This window comes from Diceros bicornis, chromosome 38 (genome assembly GCF_020826845.1).
Source record: "Diceros bicornis minor isolate mBicDic1 chromosome 38, mDicBic1.mat.cur, whole genome shotgun sequence".
NCBI classification, from domain to species: domain Eukaryota; kingdom Metazoa; phylum Chordata; class Mammalia; order Perissodactyla; family Rhinocerotidae; genus Diceros; species Diceros bicornis.
The window spans coordinates 29,369,416-29,389,549 of NC_080777.1; the positions used below are offsets into that span (position 1 = coordinate 29,369,416).

The following is a 20,134-nucleotide window of genomic DNA, read 5'->3' on the forward strand; positions in this document are numbered from 1 at the left end:
ACGAACAGACGCTCAGGACAATCTGGTGCCGTTCCTAACCCCACCGGGGCCTCCCGGGGCACTTGCTTCCAGTCTCAGCCTCCTCGGAGCAGGCCAACTTTCTCTTCCGAGGAAGAGGGAGGGGCAGAGGGCTTTATGGGGAGCCCTCCCTCTCCCTGAGCAGAGCCTCGTTACATTCTTTTGACTACTGAGCGATAACCCAAAAAAGGTAAAACCTCTGAGCAGCCCCTCTGAGCATGAACCAGTGCTCAGAAAACCAAGCCACAGCCAGGATGACTGGAACAAGGGACAGCCTAGCAGAGCCTCCTGTCCCCTGTGTCCCTGAGACGAGAGACAGAGCCGACAAGGAGGGAGGGGGCCACTCCCTCAGGCCTCGGCTCCTCCAGGCCCCCTCCGCCCCCACCGCCGTCTCACCAGGAAGGCGCAGAGCATGTAGAAGCTGATGAAGTAGTAGTAGGCGAAGTTGGTCCCGCAGGTGTACTCCTCGCCCGGGGCGTAGTCTGACTCGGGGTCGCACAGCTTGCCGTAGCTGCAGGCCAGCAAGATCTCCTGCCACGCCTCGCCCGTCGCACACCTGCAGGAGAGAGGCTCCTGCTGGCTTGTCCACTCTTGGCGGCCCCTCAGGCCAGCAGCCTGGTGGAAGCAGGGAGGTCAGACCCCCAGGTTCCCCGGGTGGCTCGGTGTGAGCTGGGCCTCAGTTTACCCTCTGTGCTGCAGCCCACTGCTCTGCCCCTCCTGGGGCGCTACAGCAGGAGTACACTAAAGAGAAGGGGCTTCTTGGATGGAGGGGCAAAATCAATCCATGATTCAGGTCATGGTGGCGGACAGCAAGGGAGAGCACCGTGCTGACCAGGGTGACGCAGGGTCAGAGGTCATGGAGGCCTCACCGCACCCTTCAAGGGACATTTGACCTCTGGCTCCTAACTCAGTGGGGTGAGACTAGGGGAATATGCAGGCTCTGCTCAGGACCAGCTGCGTCACGTGTGGGGTGTGGGGCCACTTGTTCAAAAATGATTTAATAAGTGGCTTTGGTTGAGAGTGGCGAGCATGGTTGCCTTCCAGAATCGATTAGACACTTCAAGACAAGGACAGAGGGACATCTTAGCCCTCTGAGCGCAGGGCCTGGCCGGCTGTGCAGGTGACACACCATGAAGCCAGCCCTGTCTCTGGGGCCACTGGAGCAGGGTCGGGGGGGTGGGGGGTGGGCTTGTGCCTGAAGAGCAGCAGCACGGCCTGCGGGAAGGTCTGGAAGTTGTTGTTCCGGTTTATTTGGGTGCCGTCCACCATGGCAATCTTGCCGAACATCTGCAAAGCACAAAGGACTCTGACCCGGGAACCGAGATGGAAGTCTCCCCTCAGCTCGTCTCCCCACCTCTCTCACCTGACCTCTCCCCGCTTCACCCTTCCCTCCCCCAAACCCTCTTCCCTTCAGGCCACACCAGACCTGGAGCCAAACAAACTGGATTATTTTCGAGGTCGGTGAAGCTCTTCCCATCAGGGCAAAGAAAAGTAGTAGAGTGGGCAGGTCTTCCTAATGGCAAGCCAACTTAGGGACTCAGCGTAGGGATAGGGGAGAGGGCTCTCGGGGAGGGTGGACTGAGACCACCTGGGCCTCTAGTGGGGCCTTCGAGATGCCACCTGGCCTTGCTGTCCACCTGCATGCCAAGGTTCCTCCTGGACTGCTTCCACCTGACCAGCCTGCAGCGCCCCCCCGCCCCGGGCTTGAGGGGCGCAGCCTCCTTTTTCATGTGGCTGACCCCTGGGCTGCCTGGATGAACAGGGCAGGGAGGAGGAATGGCCCAGCCAGCATGCTGATTAGGCCTTTCCAGGGTCCATGATGCCTCCCCTACCGGCCACGATCCCTCCTTTGGTCTGGGCCCACCTGCCTCTCACCTGCATGCCAATGACAGCGTAGATGAAGAAGAGCATGACGATCAGCAGAGCCACATAGGGCAGGGCCTGCGGGCGAGGAGGAAGGGTCGGCGCCCAGGGCTACCCCACGTGCTCTGCAGCCCTGCCATCCCTTAGCTCACCAGGGACCCCAAGTCCCCCCGGGCTCCAGCCTAGGCTGGGCAGATGTCCCCAGCAGCATCTCCAGGTAAGTGCAGTGACCGGGGTCCCCGTGCAGACCTGGCCGGGCCCCTGGTCGAGTGGGCTGGGCACGCGCACCTGGAAGGACTTGATGAAGGTCCACAGCAGTGTGCGCACTCCCTCTGCCCGGCTCAGCAGCTTGATCAGCCTCATGACACGGAACAGGCGGAAGAAGGCGCTGGAGATGCGGGCGCTCTCGTCTGGGTCCTGCGGGGCAGCAGCCCCAGTGGTCAGTCTGGGGGCGGCCCCTCGTGGGGGAAGGGGCAGGCGGGGCGGGAGGGGCGGTGTGTGTGTGCTGCGGAGGTGTCCGTGGCGGGGAGGGGTGCCAGCCCCAGCTCATGGCCCCTGCTGTGCGCTAGGCTGCACTGTCAGGCTCAGCTCTGGGCTTGGTCAGCTGGGAGGAGGGAGGTGGGCGTGGAGCGCCAAGCTGTGCGGAGCCCATTCTCAGGACAGGTGACAGGGGTTCCGCCCTGGGCTGAGGCTGAGGCTGCGGCCAGGCCCACTGCCCGCCCTTCTGGGGCCTCCTACCTCGTCTCACCTTCTCCCCAAGCTGCCATCAAGCCGAGGACCCTGGCAGCTCTCCTGGGGCCCCTCTCCTATGTCCTCCCAGGGCAAAACTTCTCTAAAGCTTGGCTGCTCTGTGCCATCAATTCAACATGGCCACTCCCCAGCACCCCATCCGGCACACGACTGTCCTATGCTGGGCAAGCCTCTGCCCTTGCACTAGCCTTAGATACTCCAATGACTCTGGAAGGGCAGAGCCCCCCTGCCCGGTTTCTTGTGTCCCCAAAGGCCTTGTGTCAGTGAGCTGTCACTAAGGTCCTATGCCAGCCAGCAGTCAGTTCTCTCTGGATGTTCCCATCTGCATAGAGGCTGCCAGAGAGACCCCTCACCCCATGCCCAGGGCTCTGAGAAAGCCACTACGTCCATGCACATTCTACCGCACAGCCCCTGCTCCCACTCTAACCCGGATCCTTCGGGGGGCCTGCTCTGGTGAAGGGAGCCTTGAGTGCAGGATCTGCCCCATGCAACCCGTGCGGCCAGGCCTGAGCATGCAAGCTGCAGGGCAGAGAGCTGGCGGGCGTGCGCCAGCTGGGCAGGCTCATGCAGCCTGGAATTACAACGTTCCCGCAGCCTCCACCCAGGCAATACAGTCCCCCGCTGGAGGCCAGGAAAGTCTGTGGAGAGAAGAGACGAGGGGAGGGGAGGGAGGGGAGAGAGGAGGAGGGACACAGTGGGAGGGAGGTGAGGAGAGGTGTCAGAAAGGACAGACACACAGAAGAGTTAAAGAGAGAAAAAGACAAGGAGGCTGGGACAGAAGACCCCAAGTGGCTGCCAGTCAGGGGCAGGGGGTGGGCGGGTGTGAGGACGAAGCTGTAGGAACAGGGAGGCAACAGGCTGGGGACAAGGGAGCAAGAAGAGGAGGGAAGACTGGACACAGACAGGTCCCTTCTCATCTCCAGGATGCCTCTCCAGCTGGCCGGGGCTCAGGCTCTTCTCTATGTCTGGGCTGTGTGACGCTGGGGACATCCCTGACGGGGCATGTGGAAGGCAACTGCTCGTCATTAGGAGAGGATTCACACCCCTATCTGCCTGAGTCCAGGGATGCTGGCCAGCTCTCGGGTGCCACTGAGGCCCTTCATCCAGGGGCAAAGGCCCTCTCGTGGGTCTAAGACCCCACAGCTGATGCCTCTCTGCCGCCAGCCTGGGACCCGGACGAAGGCTTCTGTCTCAGTGGCCAGGCTCTTACAGAGCAGGTGCCAGGGGGTGGGAGCTATGTTTTTCTGCTTACTCGGAGCTTCTCCCCTAGGCCCTCAGGAGAAGCCCTTGTTCTGGAGTCCTGGGACAGGGAAGCCACTGTGTTCTCTTCCAATTATTTGTAGGGGGACTGGTTCCCAGTACACTGACCTCCCCACCAAGTAACAATCTCTCGGGCAGCTTTCCCCCGGACCACTGGCTCTCAACCCTGGCTGCACATCAGAATCACATGGAGAACTTAAAAAGATATACCTTTGCTTGGTCCCCACCAGGCCAATTAAATCAGCTCCCAGGGAACAGGCCTGGCTTCAGGGGTTTCAACGCACCCGGGTGATTCTAATCCACAGACACGGATGACAACCAGTGTCCCAGACCTGTGCTGCCAATACGGCAGCCACCAGGCCCACGTGGCTATTTGAATCACAGTGAAAACTAGATAAAACTAGAAATTCATCTTCTCAGTTGCACAAGTCATAATTCGAGACACGTATGGCTAGTGGCTACTGTACTGGACAGAGCAGGACATTTCTATCATCGCAGAAGGTTCTAACAGATGGTGCTGCCCTCGTCTGTTCCCTGGTTTGTATGTCAGGGATATAAATCAATACTTAAAGTCTTAACACGACTTCAAGCAAACATTACAGGTAAGGGACATCTGTTGCTGCTAAGAATCAGATGACGACCAAGGACCCCCTTCGGTCCTCCACCACCAAGGAAACTGTTCTGATTTATCCAGGCCTCCCCTACACAGACCGTGAACTTCGAGAAGTAACTATCCTCAGTTTGGGCAGTTTAGAGTTCTCTCTCCTGTGCTGGTGAGAAGAGCTGCTCTCAAACCCTGGGGCCTTCAGGATGTTATTTCCCAGCAAAAACCGAGCGTGGATGGAAATACACAACACGCATGCACGTGGAGGGAATAGGATTCCCAGGCCAGGCCCTCCCATGGACAGCCAGCGTGGCAGCTGAGTCCCCAGAAGGGGCTGTGCCCTGCTGGGGCTCAGCCTCGAGGAGTCTCAGGCTGAAGTCTCCTTCCTCCCAGACTCCAGACTTTCCCTCAGCTGCTCCCTCACTCCGCCCCCTCAGGTGTCTCTAGTGTCCATCCTTCCCCCACCTCCCCACCCACCATGAGGCTCACCCCGGGACTCGCAGTGTCTAAAGGGCTCATCGTTAGGCAGTGAGAAGCCCCACGCACAGATGAGCCCCCTGCCTTTGGGGCTAGTCCCCTGCTGGGCCCCTCAAGGCCATACAGTCACCCCTTGAGTAGAATCCCACCATGGCCATGGTTGGGTGGCTGGGAGGGTTAATGGTCCTCTCCACGTTCCTCCCAGGATGCAGCTCGCAGGCACTCGCCCAGAGGGAAGCTGTCTTTTGACTTCAGCTTCTGACTCTTGGGTCTGCTCCTCCCCGTCCTCTGCTCCCCTCCTTCACCCTGCAGTGACCCTCGGCTTCAGATCATCAGGGAGGCCACTCCTCGAGGGCTTGACTTCTAAGATCTTGAGCATGGACCTCTCTGGCAGAAACCTCCTCCTTGCCCCTGCTGCTGTTTCTCATCCCACCCCCAGGGCCTTATCCCCTTCATCCCATATCTCTTGGTCCAGCTCCTGGGGCCATTTGCCTCCCCGCTCAGCCTGGGCCCCAGGGCCTGGCATTTCAACAATGCTCCTGCTTGTACTGAGACGCTCCACCCAACGTGCTGGCCCTCAAGACCACATGGTTCCTGGTGTCTAACCCCTTGTCCCAGGCTCCAGGGCTGCTGAGCATGACTCCAGGGTGAAACTGAGCTGGCGGCCCACCCCGGCCTCCGGCCCCTGCTCATGGCTGCATGGTAACCATCCTTCTCCCTGCAGGTGGGTTCATCGCATCAGCCCTTCCTCAAGAGTCGGTTCAGACCCTCAGGCGCACTGTCCTCCCCACCCCATGCTGCTCCCTTCCACGCTTCCCGTTTCTCGCCACTTCTGACTTGCACTCTTCCTTCGTCTGCTCTTCTGAATCGTGTCCCCTTCTGCCTCCTCAACCGTCTCTTCTCACACGTTTGAACTCCTCTCTGCTCTGGCTCCATCTGTAGTCTCCCTTTCCTGAGATTCACTGGCGTCTGCCACTTTCCAATAACTACCTTCTACCCAACTCCTCGTGAGAGCTGTTCACTGCACTCGCTGCCTTGTTTTTCTCACCCTCCAGTTGCTGCTCCGTCCCTCGTGATTGTCTGCTAATACGTCACCCTGCTCACTGGTAGCTTCCTAATCGCAAACCCACAGGCCTTGCTGGCTTGAACTCTGTGGGAATCTCACCTCCTTCGAGGTCATGTCGTCCCACCCAAGGCCTCGACCATCACCTCCATATCTCAGAGACCAGCGTGTTTACGGAGCTGCTGCCGCGTGCTGGATGCAGAGTGACGCTGGCTCCTCTCCTGCGTCTCCACCTCCTTGCTCCCGCTTCCCACCTGTCCCTGCACCCAGACCCGCAGGACCAGAGCGGAACGGCGGTGAGCGTGCGCCCCACTTCTTCCCTTCTGCAAATACCGCGTCACCCTGGACTCCTTCCTGCCCGGTGGCCCTGGGCCCAGCCCTCACCAAGTCCTGTGGGCTCCTCCCTCACCGTATGAGTCCCAACTCTCATTGCTTTGTGCTCCTTTGCTTTGTAGCCCCTCTGGCTACCAGAAGAGAACCACCGTTTTCTTAAGCCCAGCCCCTCCCCTTGGACACCAGGTCTTAAGCAAGGACTCTGCCCCCGTGGTCACCCTCCCTCCCAGATGTCTGCGCCAGCCCGAGGATATGCTGGAATTTCTCCCGTTTTCAAGAAAACTCCTTGGCTCCACATTCTCCTCAACTTCTATCCTATTTCTCTTTGTAGCAAAACACCTTGAAGGAACCGTCCACACTCCTGTTCTCACTTCCTGTCAGCCCGTTCCACCCAGGCGTTCTTCCCCAGGATTCCAATGAAATTGCCCTTGTCAAGGTCACTGCTGATCTCCACTCTCAGCTCCTGCTCTTCCTCAAGCTCAGCACAGGCCCCTACCACAGGGCCTTTGTGTCCCCCACAACAGCGTGCTGGCCCCAGTACCTGCATGGCTCCCTCCCTGGCTCTATTCAGGTCTTTGCTCAATATCGTCACAATAACAAACTCTCATTCCCTCCACGGGAAGCCTCTAACCTGCTCTATTTTTCTTCCTGCTACCTCCTGGGTGCACCTGCCCTGTTAGGGTTTTGTTTTACTGTCTTTTCCCCCATTGCTGTATGTCTAGCACATGTGGGAGGGACCCACTCAGCACCTGAGGAGTAAAGGAATGGCTGACTCCCCTACGGGGCCCCTATTTGCAGCCCCTCTTACCTCCTGCCCCTCACCTCCAGATTAATGTTTTAGAGGTAGAGCTCCAATCCCTCCAGGGCCCTGGTCAGAAAACTTCGTGACTCCCCATTGCTTGTGTCATAAAGTTCTAGCTCCTTCCACCACTTACTTCCCCCTCCTCCCCTCTGCATGCTCACGCCCTTCTGCTAACCGGACCTCTCAGCATGGCCACAACCTTCTTTTCATTCACTTCCTGCTCTGTGCCTCTCCTGCAGCAGCCCCGCATGTGGTGCTTGCTCTCCTCGCCACCTCTAGTCCCCACTCCCTTTCCTTCAGGACCCACTTCCCATTGTACCACCTCCATGAAGCCTTCCCAGACCACCCCACCCAGAGATGACCTCTCCTTCCACCACAGCTCTGGCCTTGGACAGCCTGGCAGACTCATGTCCACCTGGAATCTGAGTTCTCTGTCTGCCCTGTAGGAGTGTGGCTCCTGTCACTCTCATCTTTGTAACCCCCGAGGTGCCGTGCCGCACACACAGTGGGTACCCTACAAATATCAGTGGACTGAACAAGCGCTTCAGCCCCACCCCAGTGATGGCTCCGCCCGCCTGGTACTCACATCAATCTCGCTGAGGATGACATCGATGATGCTGCCGATGACGATCAAGAAGTCAAACACATTCCAGGGGTCTCCAAAATAGCCCTGGGAGGGAAAGAGATGGGAGAAGCAAGGGCTGAGCTTTGGGAGGAGGGAGCTCGGGCAACCAGCAGAGGGCAGAGGTCGCCCTCTGAGGTGATGCAGAACCACTGTGCCAGGCCGGGGAGTGCACATAGCTCCATTCTCCACTGCTGCTCCAGGGTGCCCACCCGCTGATGCCCCTCTCCCTCTGGCTCTTTTTTTCCCTCCCTCCAGAGCATGAGGTGGTTGGAGGGGCCGGGGACTCAAGAATGGTTGGGACTCAGGACTTGGGTGGATGGGGAACTCTCTCATCCCCCTGCTCCCCGCTGGAGCCGTGTCTGGGGCTTGATGGTGCTGGTGTGGCTGGGCTGGGCACTGTGGGAGTGGACTTGTGAACCAGAGACCCAGCAAGATACTCCCCCAGCCCCGGGCTCATTCTTCAGAAGCTAAAGGGAAGGCGGGAAATGTAAGACAGGCTCAAGGAAGGGCGGGAAGAGGAACCAGCGTCTATTCTGTTATTGCCCAGTTTCGGCAGCCTGACTATCTTTCCTGCCCGGGCTCTGAAGGCAGAAATGGGCAAAGGGGTGAGCAGGTTGAGAGCAGAAGTTCTGTATGAAGGGCCTTGAGCAGAATGAGGCTAGGGGGTGCTCCACGGGAAGGCCCTCTGGCTCATCTTGCCCTGAGGCCCCCGCACTCACCCTGGCCTTGAATGCCATGAGTTTGAGGATCATCTCTAGGGTGAAGATGATGGTGAAGGCCACGTTGAGGATGTCTGATATGTGGTTCATCTCCTCTGACTGGTTGTAGTGCTGTGGAGGGGCACAGGGGCGCTGGGAGCGCTCGCCTTCCCACCCTGCAGGCTGCATTCCCAGAGCCCCATGCTCTTCCTGAGCTGCCCCCAACCCTCTTCCTTGGCCCCCTGCCCACCTTTTTTCTAATCTCAGAAAACTAGGCACCTGCATTAGCAATCCCTGAATTCTACCAAGTCTAATGGGTGCCCCCCTCCCTGCAAAGAGATGACGAGAAGAGGAGGAGAGGTCCCCGATGCCGGGTCCTGCTGTGCGTGTTCATCTATACACGGGGCTGCTAGGCCAGAGCTCAGTTACACGTCTGTCCTGGGATGACCGGGGGGTGCCCCTAGCAGGGCTCTGTGATGAGTTCTGTCCCCTCGTCTGGGCACAGGACTAGAAGAGAAGCCCCTGGGTTCCAGAGCTGGTATTACCACCAACCACAGGTGGGACGTGGGCTCACCAAGCTTACTGTGTCCGCATGCTGCCCCCATGACAGTGAGGCAGCTCAAAGCAGTGACCTTAGCCCCCATGACCCACCACTGTGACCTTCCTTACATCTGTTTCCTTCTAGAATTTCCCAGGAACCTCTTACCCCCTTTTTTTTGTAGAAAGTTGATGAAATCCCACTTCTTCCACAAACCCTTCCCAGGTAGTTCAGAAGGACCTGCTGGCTGCTCCCACTCTACCCCGTCTTGGCAGGACTGCCCCGTTCTGCTGCCCAGCTCGGACCCAAGCTCCAGCTGCTGCTCATGATCCCCTCTGATCTGGACCTGTCGACTCGGCGATTCCCTTCCCACATCCTCACCACCTGGCAATGTGTGGTCTGTCGTCGGGGGTGTCTTGGGCTCCTAGGTTCGGGGAGCCTAGCAGTATGATTCTATTTATACAGGACTTAAGGGATCAGATGCTTAATTAAGGCTTGATAACGATGCTGCTGGTTATGACATGTCTATACAGCGTGCTCGACTCCTAAGAGACACCTGTTCTGGGGATAGTAAAGCCATCTTTCTTGGGACTGAAGCCAAAATTCCAACCAACTCAACTGGCCAGATTTGCAACAGCAGAAGGAAAACAGGGAAAGCACTTGCTACTTCCTACACTGCCTCGTCCTCCTGCACAGCCACCTCCTGTTGACAGAATCACCACAGCTGTGTGCGTGCTCGGACTACCTTCTTAGTAAACAACAAGGCCTGGGGACAGGTCACTGCTGTATCCCACATAGCACCTCACCACACAGGGCCTGGCACACAGCAGGCGCTGGGAAAAGCACCTTGGGAAAACCAGACTGGAACCCTGTATTGTCCACCTGCACTGCCAAGGCCCCAGTGCATCAGGCCCTTGTCCCCTGGCCCTTACCTGCATGCCCAGCCCTGATCCCTCAGGCCCTGTCCCCTGGTCCTTACCTGCATGCCCAGCCCTGATCCCTCAGGCCCTTGTCTCCTGGGCCTTACCTGCATGCCCAGCCCTGATCCCTCAGGCCCTGTCCCCTAGGGCTTACCTGCATGCCCAGCCCCAGTGCATTAGGCCCTTATCTCCTGGCCCTTACCTCCGTGCCCAGCCCCAGTCCATCAGGTCTTTTTCCTCTGCCTGTTACTTGCATGCCCAGCCCCCGTGCAGCAGGCCTTTGTCCCCTGGGCCTTACCTGCATGCCCAGCCCCCACGCATCAGGCCCTTGTCCCTTGGCCCTTACATGCATGCCCAGCCCCAGTCCATCAGGCCCTTGTCCCCTGTCTGTTACTTGCATGCTGAGCCCCCGTGCATCAAACCCTTGTCCCCTGTCTGTTAGGTGCATGCCCAGCCCTCGTGCACCAGGCCCTTGTGCCCTGGCCCTTACCTGCATGCCCAGGCAGATAGTGTTGAGCATGATGAGGGCAAACATCAGGTATTCAAAGTAGGAGGAGGTGACCACGTACCACACCTGGTACTGGCATGGGTTTTTGGGGATGTAGCACCTCAGAGGGCGGGCCTTCAGGGCGTACTGCACACACTGGCGCTGAGACACAACACGACAGGGCAGGTCAGCACCGAGGGGCCCGTCCCTCCCTCTCCTCCCACATCCATGGACTTGGGGTACCCTCATTCTGGCAAGCCAGGAGCAGCTGTGGGTTGGAACTTGAGGCTGAGGGACCCTCCTGGACTATTTAGGGAAGAGTCCCATTGGGCCTGTGGGTTCCCCTTGAGTCATCACAGCCCATCTCTAACAGGGATGTAGCCCAGCCCAAGGGCTCTGAAGGGCATGTTTCTCTGGGCATCATGAGGGTCCATGAGAAGTGCCACCCCACCAAGTTGTACTGCTTCAGATTAGAGATGGGTTGGAGACAGGGTAGAGTGCGTGGAGGCTGAGTCTGGGCATCAAATGGAGGTCTGGGGCCACCGCCAACCCAAGGACTCTTCCCTGGCCAGAGCCTAGGGCTCAGGCTGGCAGGAGGCCTGCTGGGGCTCTGCTCTCCACCTGCGGCAGGCAGCCCAGGCACCTGGTTCTTGTTCAGCTCGCAGTTCTTGTACTCAGTCTCCCCCTGCTCCTGAAAGGTGACGATGACGAAACCCACAAAGATGTTCATCATGAAGAAGGCAATGAGGATGATGTAGATGATGAAGAAGATAGCCATCTCCACTCTGTTGTTGTAGATGGGGCCCATGTCCTCCTTGTCTGAGTCTATGGCCTTGTACAGCAGCCTTGGTGTGGGCAGAGAAGGGAGAATGGGCTGGGCTGGGGTGATGAGGCAGAGAGCCAGGCCAGGAAGGGTGGGTTTTATCCCCCCTGCCGTGGGGAGCCAAGGGAGCTTTGTGAACAGTCAAGTGATGGGAGAGAAGTTAGGATTGAGCCAGGAAAGCTGGAACAGATCCTGGGATGGGCCTGCCTTCCCACGGGATGCCCCATCTGTCCCTAATCAACCAGTAGGGGTCTCCTGTGGGCAGAGAGGCCCACGCCTATGGGGGGACTGGGTACATTTTGTCAGAGCCCCCTGGTCAGGCTCACCAGTCCTACAAACCATCAGAGCTGATGGGGTTTGTAGAGCACCTGCAGAGTGCAGCGGGGGCTGTGGAGGGACAAGCTGTCCCCTTGGCACTGCCCCTATGGTGCCCGCATTGGACGCAGGCCCCAGTTCTCACTCACTGAGGCCATCCCTCAAAGGTGGAGACCGTGAAGAGTGACATCATGGCCGAGAGCACGTTGTCGAAGTGGAAGTCGTTGTGTATCCACTCGCGGGGACGCAGCTCCATCTGCGTGGGGTCCCCGTCCTTGTACACGTAGTAATAGCCCCTGCGGCGGGAGGCCCCGTCACTCCACTGTGCGTGGCTGGGCTGCCACCTCCCACCCACGTCCTCTGGGCCCTGGGCAGTGAGTGGGCAGGAGAAATGAAGGTCCAGGCCAGGGACCAGAGGAGACACCGCTGGGCAGTCCCTCCCTGCAGTTACCCAGGGAGAGGAGCTTCCATGAATACCTCTTCTGGGCCTGGGGGCTCAGGCTCCTCTGATCCCCCAGGCTGAAGGGCCACCCTGCCCCTCACACATGGTCCCCCAGCCAGTGACCCTTGGCCAGCAGAGCACAGCGTACCTGCACTCCTCTTCTGTCATCTTGGATAAGTCATTGCAGCTGAAGAACTTCCCCTGTGTCCCAGAGAAGGAGAGAGGGAGGGAGATGCGTTGTCATGGAAACAGGATTGAAAAATGGGCTATGGAAGTGAATGGTGGAAGGGAGAAGGAAGCAGGAGTCCGTCTCCTCCTCTCAGAGGGGTGGCCTAACCCTGGGGGCAGGCCCCAGACGGGTCTTTCTCCTTCACCATCATCCATTCCCTCAGCTGCCCCACAGGCTTCCCCACCAGATGCTGCCAAGGCTGAGAAGCTAGTTCCTCAGATGGAGCACTTGTTGAGGCCCCCAGCTGGGCCTGGGGGGATGGAAATATGAATGCAGCTTGGCCCTCGCTCCTCCCTCAGGGAGCCCCCTGCTCCCACTGCTGCAGGAAGCCCTCTTGGGGTCTCCCCATTACAGAGCAAGAAGAAGGGTTGCCCCTACTCTCACCTTCCTTCTGCCAGTGGGGTGGCCACGGGGCTGCCGTGGGAACAGGAGCCACAGGGACGGAGCCCAGCTGGGCCCTGATGATACAACTTGTCTCGTAACTGAGCAGGGGTCCCTGCACACCCCACCCCAAGGCCTGAGTAGGTGGGCTCTGTCTGCTGTCTACTGATTCCAGCCAGAGCACTTTCTCTTGTATCTTCATCCCATATTGGACACCCACAGATTTTGTCTGAACAAAAGGAGTTGATTGCTGGGTCTTAACGTAGCTAAATTGAGTTTGAAATCCATGGATTTGGGTCAGGTTCCCTCAAAGGCCCAGGGGGGAAACTGCCTCAGCCAGGGACAGAGGATGAGCTGAGGGCACACTGCGGGGTTTTGCCATTCCTGCCACACCCCCCTTTGTGGTGGCTGGAGCAGAGTGGAGACAGGAGGCAGGTGACATGGGGAGACAAACAGAGAGAGGACACAGCTGCCACTGGGCAGGTTTCTGGGCCCTTGAGACTGATTTCAGGTGGAAAGCAACGTCAAAGTCACGACGTAACATGGAATGCAGGTGACAAGTGTCCACAGAGTGAGATATGACGTACGATGCCACTTGCAGCTGATGTTTGACTCTGGTCTGGGAGGCGGGAACTGGGGATCTTTTGATAAAGCACAGGGGAGTTGGGGGTTGAAGGTCAACTGCTCTTGCAAGGAAGGGACACGGAGCCGCAGGCTGCTCATCTCCTCCCGGGCCGGTCTTGCAGGCCTCCTACGGGTGGGCTAGGTCCTGGGCAGGGCCAGGGTGAGGGACGAGTTAGTTAGACGCAGACTGCCCTCAGGGGTCGCAGGGCTGCGGGCAGAGGAGGAGGCTGGGGGCGGAGGTGGGGGCAGCCCTCTGCTGGAGGAGGAGGAGGCGGCGCCTGCAGATCGCTGAGCACTATGCTTTGAGGCTGAGCTATCTGGAGTCTAGATACCGTTTTCTAAGTCGTGGCCCTCCCGCCCCCCAGGATGGTGACAAACAGGAGCCACCCCGTGAAGGCCCTCTGGGAGCTCCACGCTGACTGCTCTCCCCAGAACCTGCTCCCTGCCCGCAGGGAGGGATTTGTTCCATTTGCTTCATGACACCTCAGCCCCAGCAGAGGCCCTGGCCATAAATGTTTGTCGAAAGAATGAATGAATGATTGTAAGATGATGTCATTGCATGTCTAGGTCCCACTGAGGTTACATAACCGTGATTTTAAAAGATCACGCTTTGGGGGCGGGAGCAGGTTGGGTCCTGAAAGGGAGTATCAGTGGTGGCGGGGTGTACTCAGGTATCAATTTCTGTGTCCTGCACATGATCTGAAAGCCAGAGGCAGCCAGGAAGCAGCTCAGTGGGAGGTGCCCCGTTGGAGGGCCGGTTCCCAGAGCGGGAGCGAATGGCCATGTTCTCCCAGGAAAGTGAGAGCAGAGTGAGGTGGGCTCCCAGACGTGAGATGATGGGCTCCCACCCTCAGAAGCTCCTGGCGGATATGAACGATGCCAGACATACCGGCCGGGAGTGGGGGTGCAGAGGCCCAGCTGACGATGGGGCTGGGTGGGGAGCATGGTCTAGACAGGCCAGCAGGATGGAAGGGGTGACAAAGGATGAAAGCCGGGAGGATGATTGCAGGACCTGGCGGGCGGGGCCAGGAAGACAGCAGCTATAATGGCGATGGTGGCCAGCAGTGCCACGGGGTCCAGGGAGGGAACCTGGGGGGACCGCATCCAGACTCGAGAGAGCTTAGCCTCAAAACCCTGTGGGGTCCCTAACGTCTGATTTCACAGCTTGGGACTCCCTTTGCTTAGAGGGGGAGAGGACTGGCTCTTGCCCTGGCCTGAGCGCTGGCCGCAGCACTGGGGATGGAGGGGAGGCTGCAGGCAGCAGGGCTCACCTTGAAGAGCTGGACGCCGATGCAGGCGAACATGAACTGCAGCAGGGTGGTGACCAGGACGATGTTCCCAATGGTGCGAATGGCCACGAACACGCACTGCACCACGTGCTGGGGGGGGAGGCCGGTTGGCACCATCCCCTCTCGCTACCCCACTGAGGGGGCCCCGAGGGTGCAAGCCTTGCTGCCTCCCAGCTCGCCCGAGGGAGAGAGGCTCTGGGGGAAGCACCGATGCCCAGCCTCATCCTCACCCCCATCTGGCAAAGGGGACGGACGGGAGCCCCAGCGATGGAGGGGTCAGGTTTCTGGGGTCCGGCCCTTGCTGCCCTTCTTGGGGCCCTTGCCCCAAGGACGGGGTCCTGCCCAGGGCCCTCTCACCTTCAGCCCTTTGGCTCGGTTGATGGCTCGGAGGGGTCGCAGCACCCTCAGCACCCTGAGGATCTTCACCACGGAGATGGTGCTGGACCTGGGGAGGGGCAGGGGGCTGAGGGCAGCTGCTCAGCTCCACACCCGCGGGCTTTCTGCCTGAGAACACGCCCATCTTCCCCCACCCTTCCTGAATCCGGTTGTCCTACCCCAGGATAAAGCTGTCCCTGCCAACGGGACCAGTTCTCTCCCTGGTGCGCCATCAGCACAATAAGGGCTCCTTGACGGCAACTACAGGCTCTGTCTCTCCCATCACACAGCGGGGTGGGGAGCGATCCCAAGGCAAGGGCTGTGCTGCCCGCGGGGAAGTTGGCGGACTCTCTGCTTTCTGTCTGCCTCCCCTCCTTGTCCCCAGCACGTGGCTCTGCCCACTTAGCACTGTCACTTCATTCCAGTAGGTGATGACCCCAGGGACCCCCAACCCCCATCAGTGGCCCTGAGAGGCCCTCCCTGTCCGGCTTGGTGCCCACCAACCAACAGCAGGTGGGCCTCCTGCTTTGAGGCCCTGGCTTGGAGCAGAGGTGGGTCCCCGCCCAGGCGGCCCCTGCTGCTGCTCACTCAAGTCCCATGGAGATGAGGGACACGGCCACCACCACCAGGTCCAGGATGTTGAAGTAGTTTCGGCAGAAGGAGCCCTTGTGCAGGAAGGCGCCATAGGTGGTCATCTGGGAAGAGAGATGCATCCTGGGGGAGGGCTGGGGGACAAGCCTGTCCCACAGAGAAGGGCTTCTGGGGGCAAAATTGGCCTCAGTCTGCCCCGGGAGAGCACGTGCTGAGGCCAACAGCGGCCAGGGGGTCTCTATCCTTCACTCCCCTCCTGGCGGTGTCCTAGGGCACCCCACTCTCTGCCCCCAGTTCTGGAAGCATGGAGGCCCCTCCTGGGCAGTGATGTCAGACGTTGCTCTCTGACCTCCTCTTCTATCCGAGGCCATAGGGAGCCCCAGGGCCTCTTCCCCACGGAGCCACATGGTGCGGAAGCCCCGGCCCTCCTCTCTCCCACAGGACCTGATAACACCCTCCTCGTCCTCCCTGGAAAGCTTCTTCAGAAGTCACCTCTGCCCTAAGGATTGCTGAGCCAGGGCTGGGCACCCCCTCAAGGAGTTGAAGAACTTCAGCAGGCCCCGCCCCTCTCTGCCCTCTGCTACCCCTTCCCTCTCCTCTCAGCTTCTTTCCTATGGTCTCTCACAGTCTCCCAGGCCCTTTGCACAAACACATTATACCCTTAAAGTCTGATAGGGTTGAATTCTTTCAAGGTGATTTCGTCTGGTATTCAAAGTGATTTCATCCCAACCCACCCTCCTAGCATCCGAACCCAGGCCTCCCCTGTATGTGTGCTGTATCCCAACCCAGGGGAGCCACTTTCTCCTCTTGGAGCATGTCCCAAACATCTCCTTACAATGCAGCCGCCACTGTTCTGTCGTCCTGCATTGCCCCCGCTATCTCTCCCTAATGAAGTCCTGTCCAATTTCAAGGTCTAACTTGAATTGCCACCACCTCCAGGAAGTCCTCCTGGACTCAGGGAAGCTACCATCTCCTCCTGCGCAACTCCAGTAATAGTTGGGCTCTGAAATAAGAGACTATCTTGATTTTGTACTACAGCTTGCTCTGAGCCTGCTCCTCCTGCATGGCTCCCCTTCCCGCTCCTCGTTTGGGGAGGTGAAGGTTGGGGCTACTGGGTCTCAGTCATAGATAGGCCCTCCCTCTGTCCCCCAGACCCTCCACGGCGATGGTGTGAACCCAGTGTGTCCACCTCAAGAATAGGAGAGCAGCGATGTGCTATGGACAGGGAGTGGGAGGCTAGCGACAGGGCAGAGCTGCCAGAAACCCAACCAGGACAACAGTCACTTCTCTGGGGGCCCTGGAGGGAGAGGCCTTTCAGCCATTGGTAACAAAGGTCTAGGAGCAAATCACAGCTCCCTGGGTTTACTCTTGGTCTAACTGTGCCTTTGATGTGGAAGAAAATGCCTAAGGCTTCACAGACATGGACTGTGCTCTGCCGAGAGGCATGCAGATGGCAGGTTGGTTGTACTTCACGTCTCCACCCATCCACCTGCTCACCCCCTCGCCCCAGCTACGAGCTGACACCCTGTCTGGTCTTCTGGGTCCTGCGAGCCTTTCCCCGCTGCTCTCTGCCTCTTCTTGCTTTTTCCTCATCCCTGCAACCCAGTCCCTGAGTGAGTGCAGCATGTGTAATTTAGAGGCACATCAGGTCTGGTTCCCCGGCCTGGAGATGCCCCTCGCACAGGCTGTCCCACGGCCTTCACTCACCTTGAGGACAATCTCCACAGTGAAGACAGAGGTGAACGCGATGTCAAAATACCCAAGGATCTAGTGACAGGGCAGGGGAGAGAGAGGTCAGTGAGAGGAACGGAGGAGCAACGACATCATCATCATCTTCATCACCATCCCTACCACCACCATCACTATCATCACAATCATCATTGCTATCACCATCACCATCACCACCACCATCATTATCACCACCACCACCACCACTATCACCATCGCCACCACCACCATCACCGTCACCACCACCATCATCACCACCACCACCACCATCACCATCACCATCACCATCACCATCACCACCACCACCAGCATCACCACCACCACCACCACCACCACCACCACCACCACCACCATCACCACCACCACCACCACCATCACCACCACCACCACCACCATCACCATCACCATCACCATCGCCATCACCACCGCCATCATCATCACCATCACCACCACCATCATGATCACTATCACCATCACATCACCACCGTCATCACCACCATCACCAGCATCCTCACTGTCACCATCACCACCACCACTATCACCATCACCACCATCACCACCACCACCACCACCATCATCATTAAAACCAGGCAATGAGAGCCTGTCTGTGCCACATGTTGTGACGACACTGTTCAGAGGAGTGGATTGGGCAGTCTCCAGGGATTTGAGCTCTGAGAAACTCTGATGCCTACAGCCACATAGAGGACATAGCTGAACTCAGCACCAGAGTGAGGTGTGTAGGTGGCTGAGGCCCGGAGTAGAGATGAGTGCCGAGCTGGCAGAGGGCACGGGTCTGCCATCACCTGATTCCTCACAGACTCAGCCCGAATGGGGTCCTCGGCAGCCAGTGCGGCACTGCTGAGCAGAATGAAGAGCAGGATGAAGTTGGTGAACCAGGTGGCATTGACGATGCGATGACACAGGACACGGATCCTGTGGGGAAGGAGGGGGTCAGGGAGCTGTGAGCTACTGGGTGCTCAGGCCTCACCAGCCTCTGTCGGGCAGAGGGACACTGGATCCCTTCCTCCCAGGGCAGTAGAGAAGGACAGCCTGCTTCTGGATGGTCCTCTGGCTGGACACGCAGGGGCCCTTCCTCTCATTCTGTTCTGGCAGCCTTAGTCCCATATCCCAACAAGGCCCCTCCCACCACCTGCCCTCTCCCCCAGTACTCCACCACCACCCTACTGTTTCCCCACCAAGAGAATGGGACAGGCTGATCTCCATCCGTGAGGCAGAGAGATGAAACTCCAGGAAGACTGCAGTCTGTGTATATTTAAAAGCGTAAAATTGTGAAGCCAGTGAGAACTATAGCTGCCCCCGACTCTCACCCCCCTGTCCTGCCTAAAATTGCTTTCAGAAAGGAACCAGTATGTATAATCCCTCTTAGGTATAAGTAACTAACAAGGTTTAAAGCATTGCTTCTCCCAGAGGTACTAGCATTTTACCAGGGCACAAGATTTTAAGCTAAAGGAAGGAGTTTCTCATAGTGTAATTGTAGGCACAGGGAACCAGGAGAAGGAGGCGGCCCTCTCTGAGATCCCCATCAATCACCCTGCACAGCAGCCAAGGGACCACCCACTTGTTGGTGGGGCTAAAGATGAAGAAGGAGCTGGCATCTGGAATGGGCACTGCCTTCTCTTTCAGCTGCAGCTCAGCCAGGGGGCGTGGTCGGGGGCTCACTGGGATCTCAGGCTCTTCTTCTTCATCATCCCCTGTGTGGAGGGGAGAGAGAGAAATTGGGGGCATCTTTCCATACTTTACTGCTCCCCTGGCTTCTGTGCTCTGAACCCAACCATGAACCCTGGCAGCCAACAAACAAAGGTGGTACTAGGCCAGGGCAGGACATGAGGATGTCAGCAGAGTCCAGCCAGGCATCTCCCTTTACCCACAGTGGATAGATTTAAACTGTCAGGGATAAGTGTTGAGCTAGAACCTTCCAGAAGTGGGGCCAGGAGCAAGGCCAAGAAGCCTTGCTGTTGCATCTTCTGTCTCAGGGCTGGGCTGTCTCCGTCTCCAATGCTCACAGGCTGGAGGGGAGACCCCGCTTCGGATGAGCTCTGGTCCAGGCTTTGCCCCTGACTTGCTGTGTACGCCAGGCAGGCCTCTGTCCTTCCTGGGCTTCAGCTCCCCAATTTGTGAAATTGACGAGGGGCAGGGGGCTCGTTGAAATAAATGGACTCTGAGGTCCTCTCCCAGGCTAGGAGTCTGAAAATAATCATTGCAGGGAGGAACTGCCAGCATGAAAAAAATAATCAATATTCCTTGAGCTCCAGCCAGCCCCCAGTCCCGAGGCAGATCCTGGGGTGGGAGCGGGCCTAGCAGCAAGAGAGGGACACTCCGGGGTCATTTGCTGGGTCTCACGGCCTCATAGAGGGAGCGGACTACTTGAGGTCCTCAGATCCAGGGGGGAGGATCCAGTGATTAGACTGGGGGGCACTGTCAAAAGCTGGGGTGCCCTTTGTCTTGCAGCTCTTGCCCAGTCCCTTGGTTCCCTCACCCCTCAGCCGCATCCTCCCTACCCCAGCCGGCCCCGGGCAGAGACCCTCAGGGAAGCCTAGAGACACTGGATTCTGCTCTCTCCGTGATGGCAGCCTGCCCACGTTCTCAGCTCCACCAGAGACCCTGTTTCTTCTTCCTCACGGTGAGTGTCCTAACACGACACTTCTCATCTTGCCCCGCTGCCAAAGACCCCAGAGACACATCTGAGTCTTAATTGTAGAGACTGTTAATTCTTAAACTTAGCATATTTGCTTTCTTTTTACCCTGTAATTCTGATTTCCTTTGTCTGTGTCCATTTTGTTAATTTCATTGTACATATCTTGTGTTGTAAGCCATTTCACATTATTTTTGGAAAGAAGCCAGATAAACGTACTCAACCCCCTTGGTAAGAAATCTCTTC

At 58.2% G+C, this 20,134-nt stretch overlaps 1 protein-coding gene across 1 annotated transcript in view; it reads right to left on the bottom strand.

The window, feature by feature from the left end:
• Positions 1 to 20,134, bottom strand: part of CACNA1S (calcium voltage-gated channel subunit alpha1 S) — a 63,759-nt gene that overhangs the window by 9,341 nt on the left and 34,284 nt on the right. Inside the window, exons 17-33 of the mRNA XM_058533936.1 lie at positions 18,815 to 18,947; positions 18,039 to 18,168; positions 17,215 to 17,274; positions 15,505 to 15,611; positions 14,899 to 14,986; positions 14,524 to 14,631; positions 12,167 to 12,219; positions 11,726 to 11,872; positions 11,082 to 11,283; positions 10,442 to 10,600; positions 8,515 to 8,625; positions 7,757 to 7,840; positions 3,213 to 3,269; positions 2,170 to 2,298; positions 1,894 to 1,959; positions 1,214 to 1,305; positions 415 to 574 (exon numbers count right to left, since the gene is read on the bottom strand). Coding sequence (XP_058389919.1) covers positions 415 to 574; positions 1,214 to 1,305; positions 1,894 to 1,959; positions 2,170 to 2,298; positions 3,213 to 3,269; positions 7,757 to 7,840; positions 8,515 to 8,625; positions 10,442 to 10,600; positions 11,082 to 11,283; positions 11,726 to 11,872; positions 12,167 to 12,219; positions 14,524 to 14,631; positions 14,899 to 14,986; positions 15,505 to 15,611; positions 17,215 to 17,274; positions 18,039 to 18,168; positions 18,815 to 18,947 — 1,886 coding nt within the window. The remainder of the gene's footprint in view (positions 1 to 414; positions 575 to 1,213; positions 1,306 to 1,893; positions 1,960 to 2,169; positions 2,299 to 3,212; positions 3,270 to 7,756; positions 7,841 to 8,514; positions 8,626 to 10,441; positions 10,601 to 11,081; positions 11,284 to 11,725; positions 11,873 to 12,166; positions 12,220 to 14,523; positions 14,632 to 14,898; positions 14,987 to 15,504; positions 15,612 to 17,214; positions 17,275 to 18,038; positions 18,169 to 18,814; positions 18,948 to 20,134) is intronic.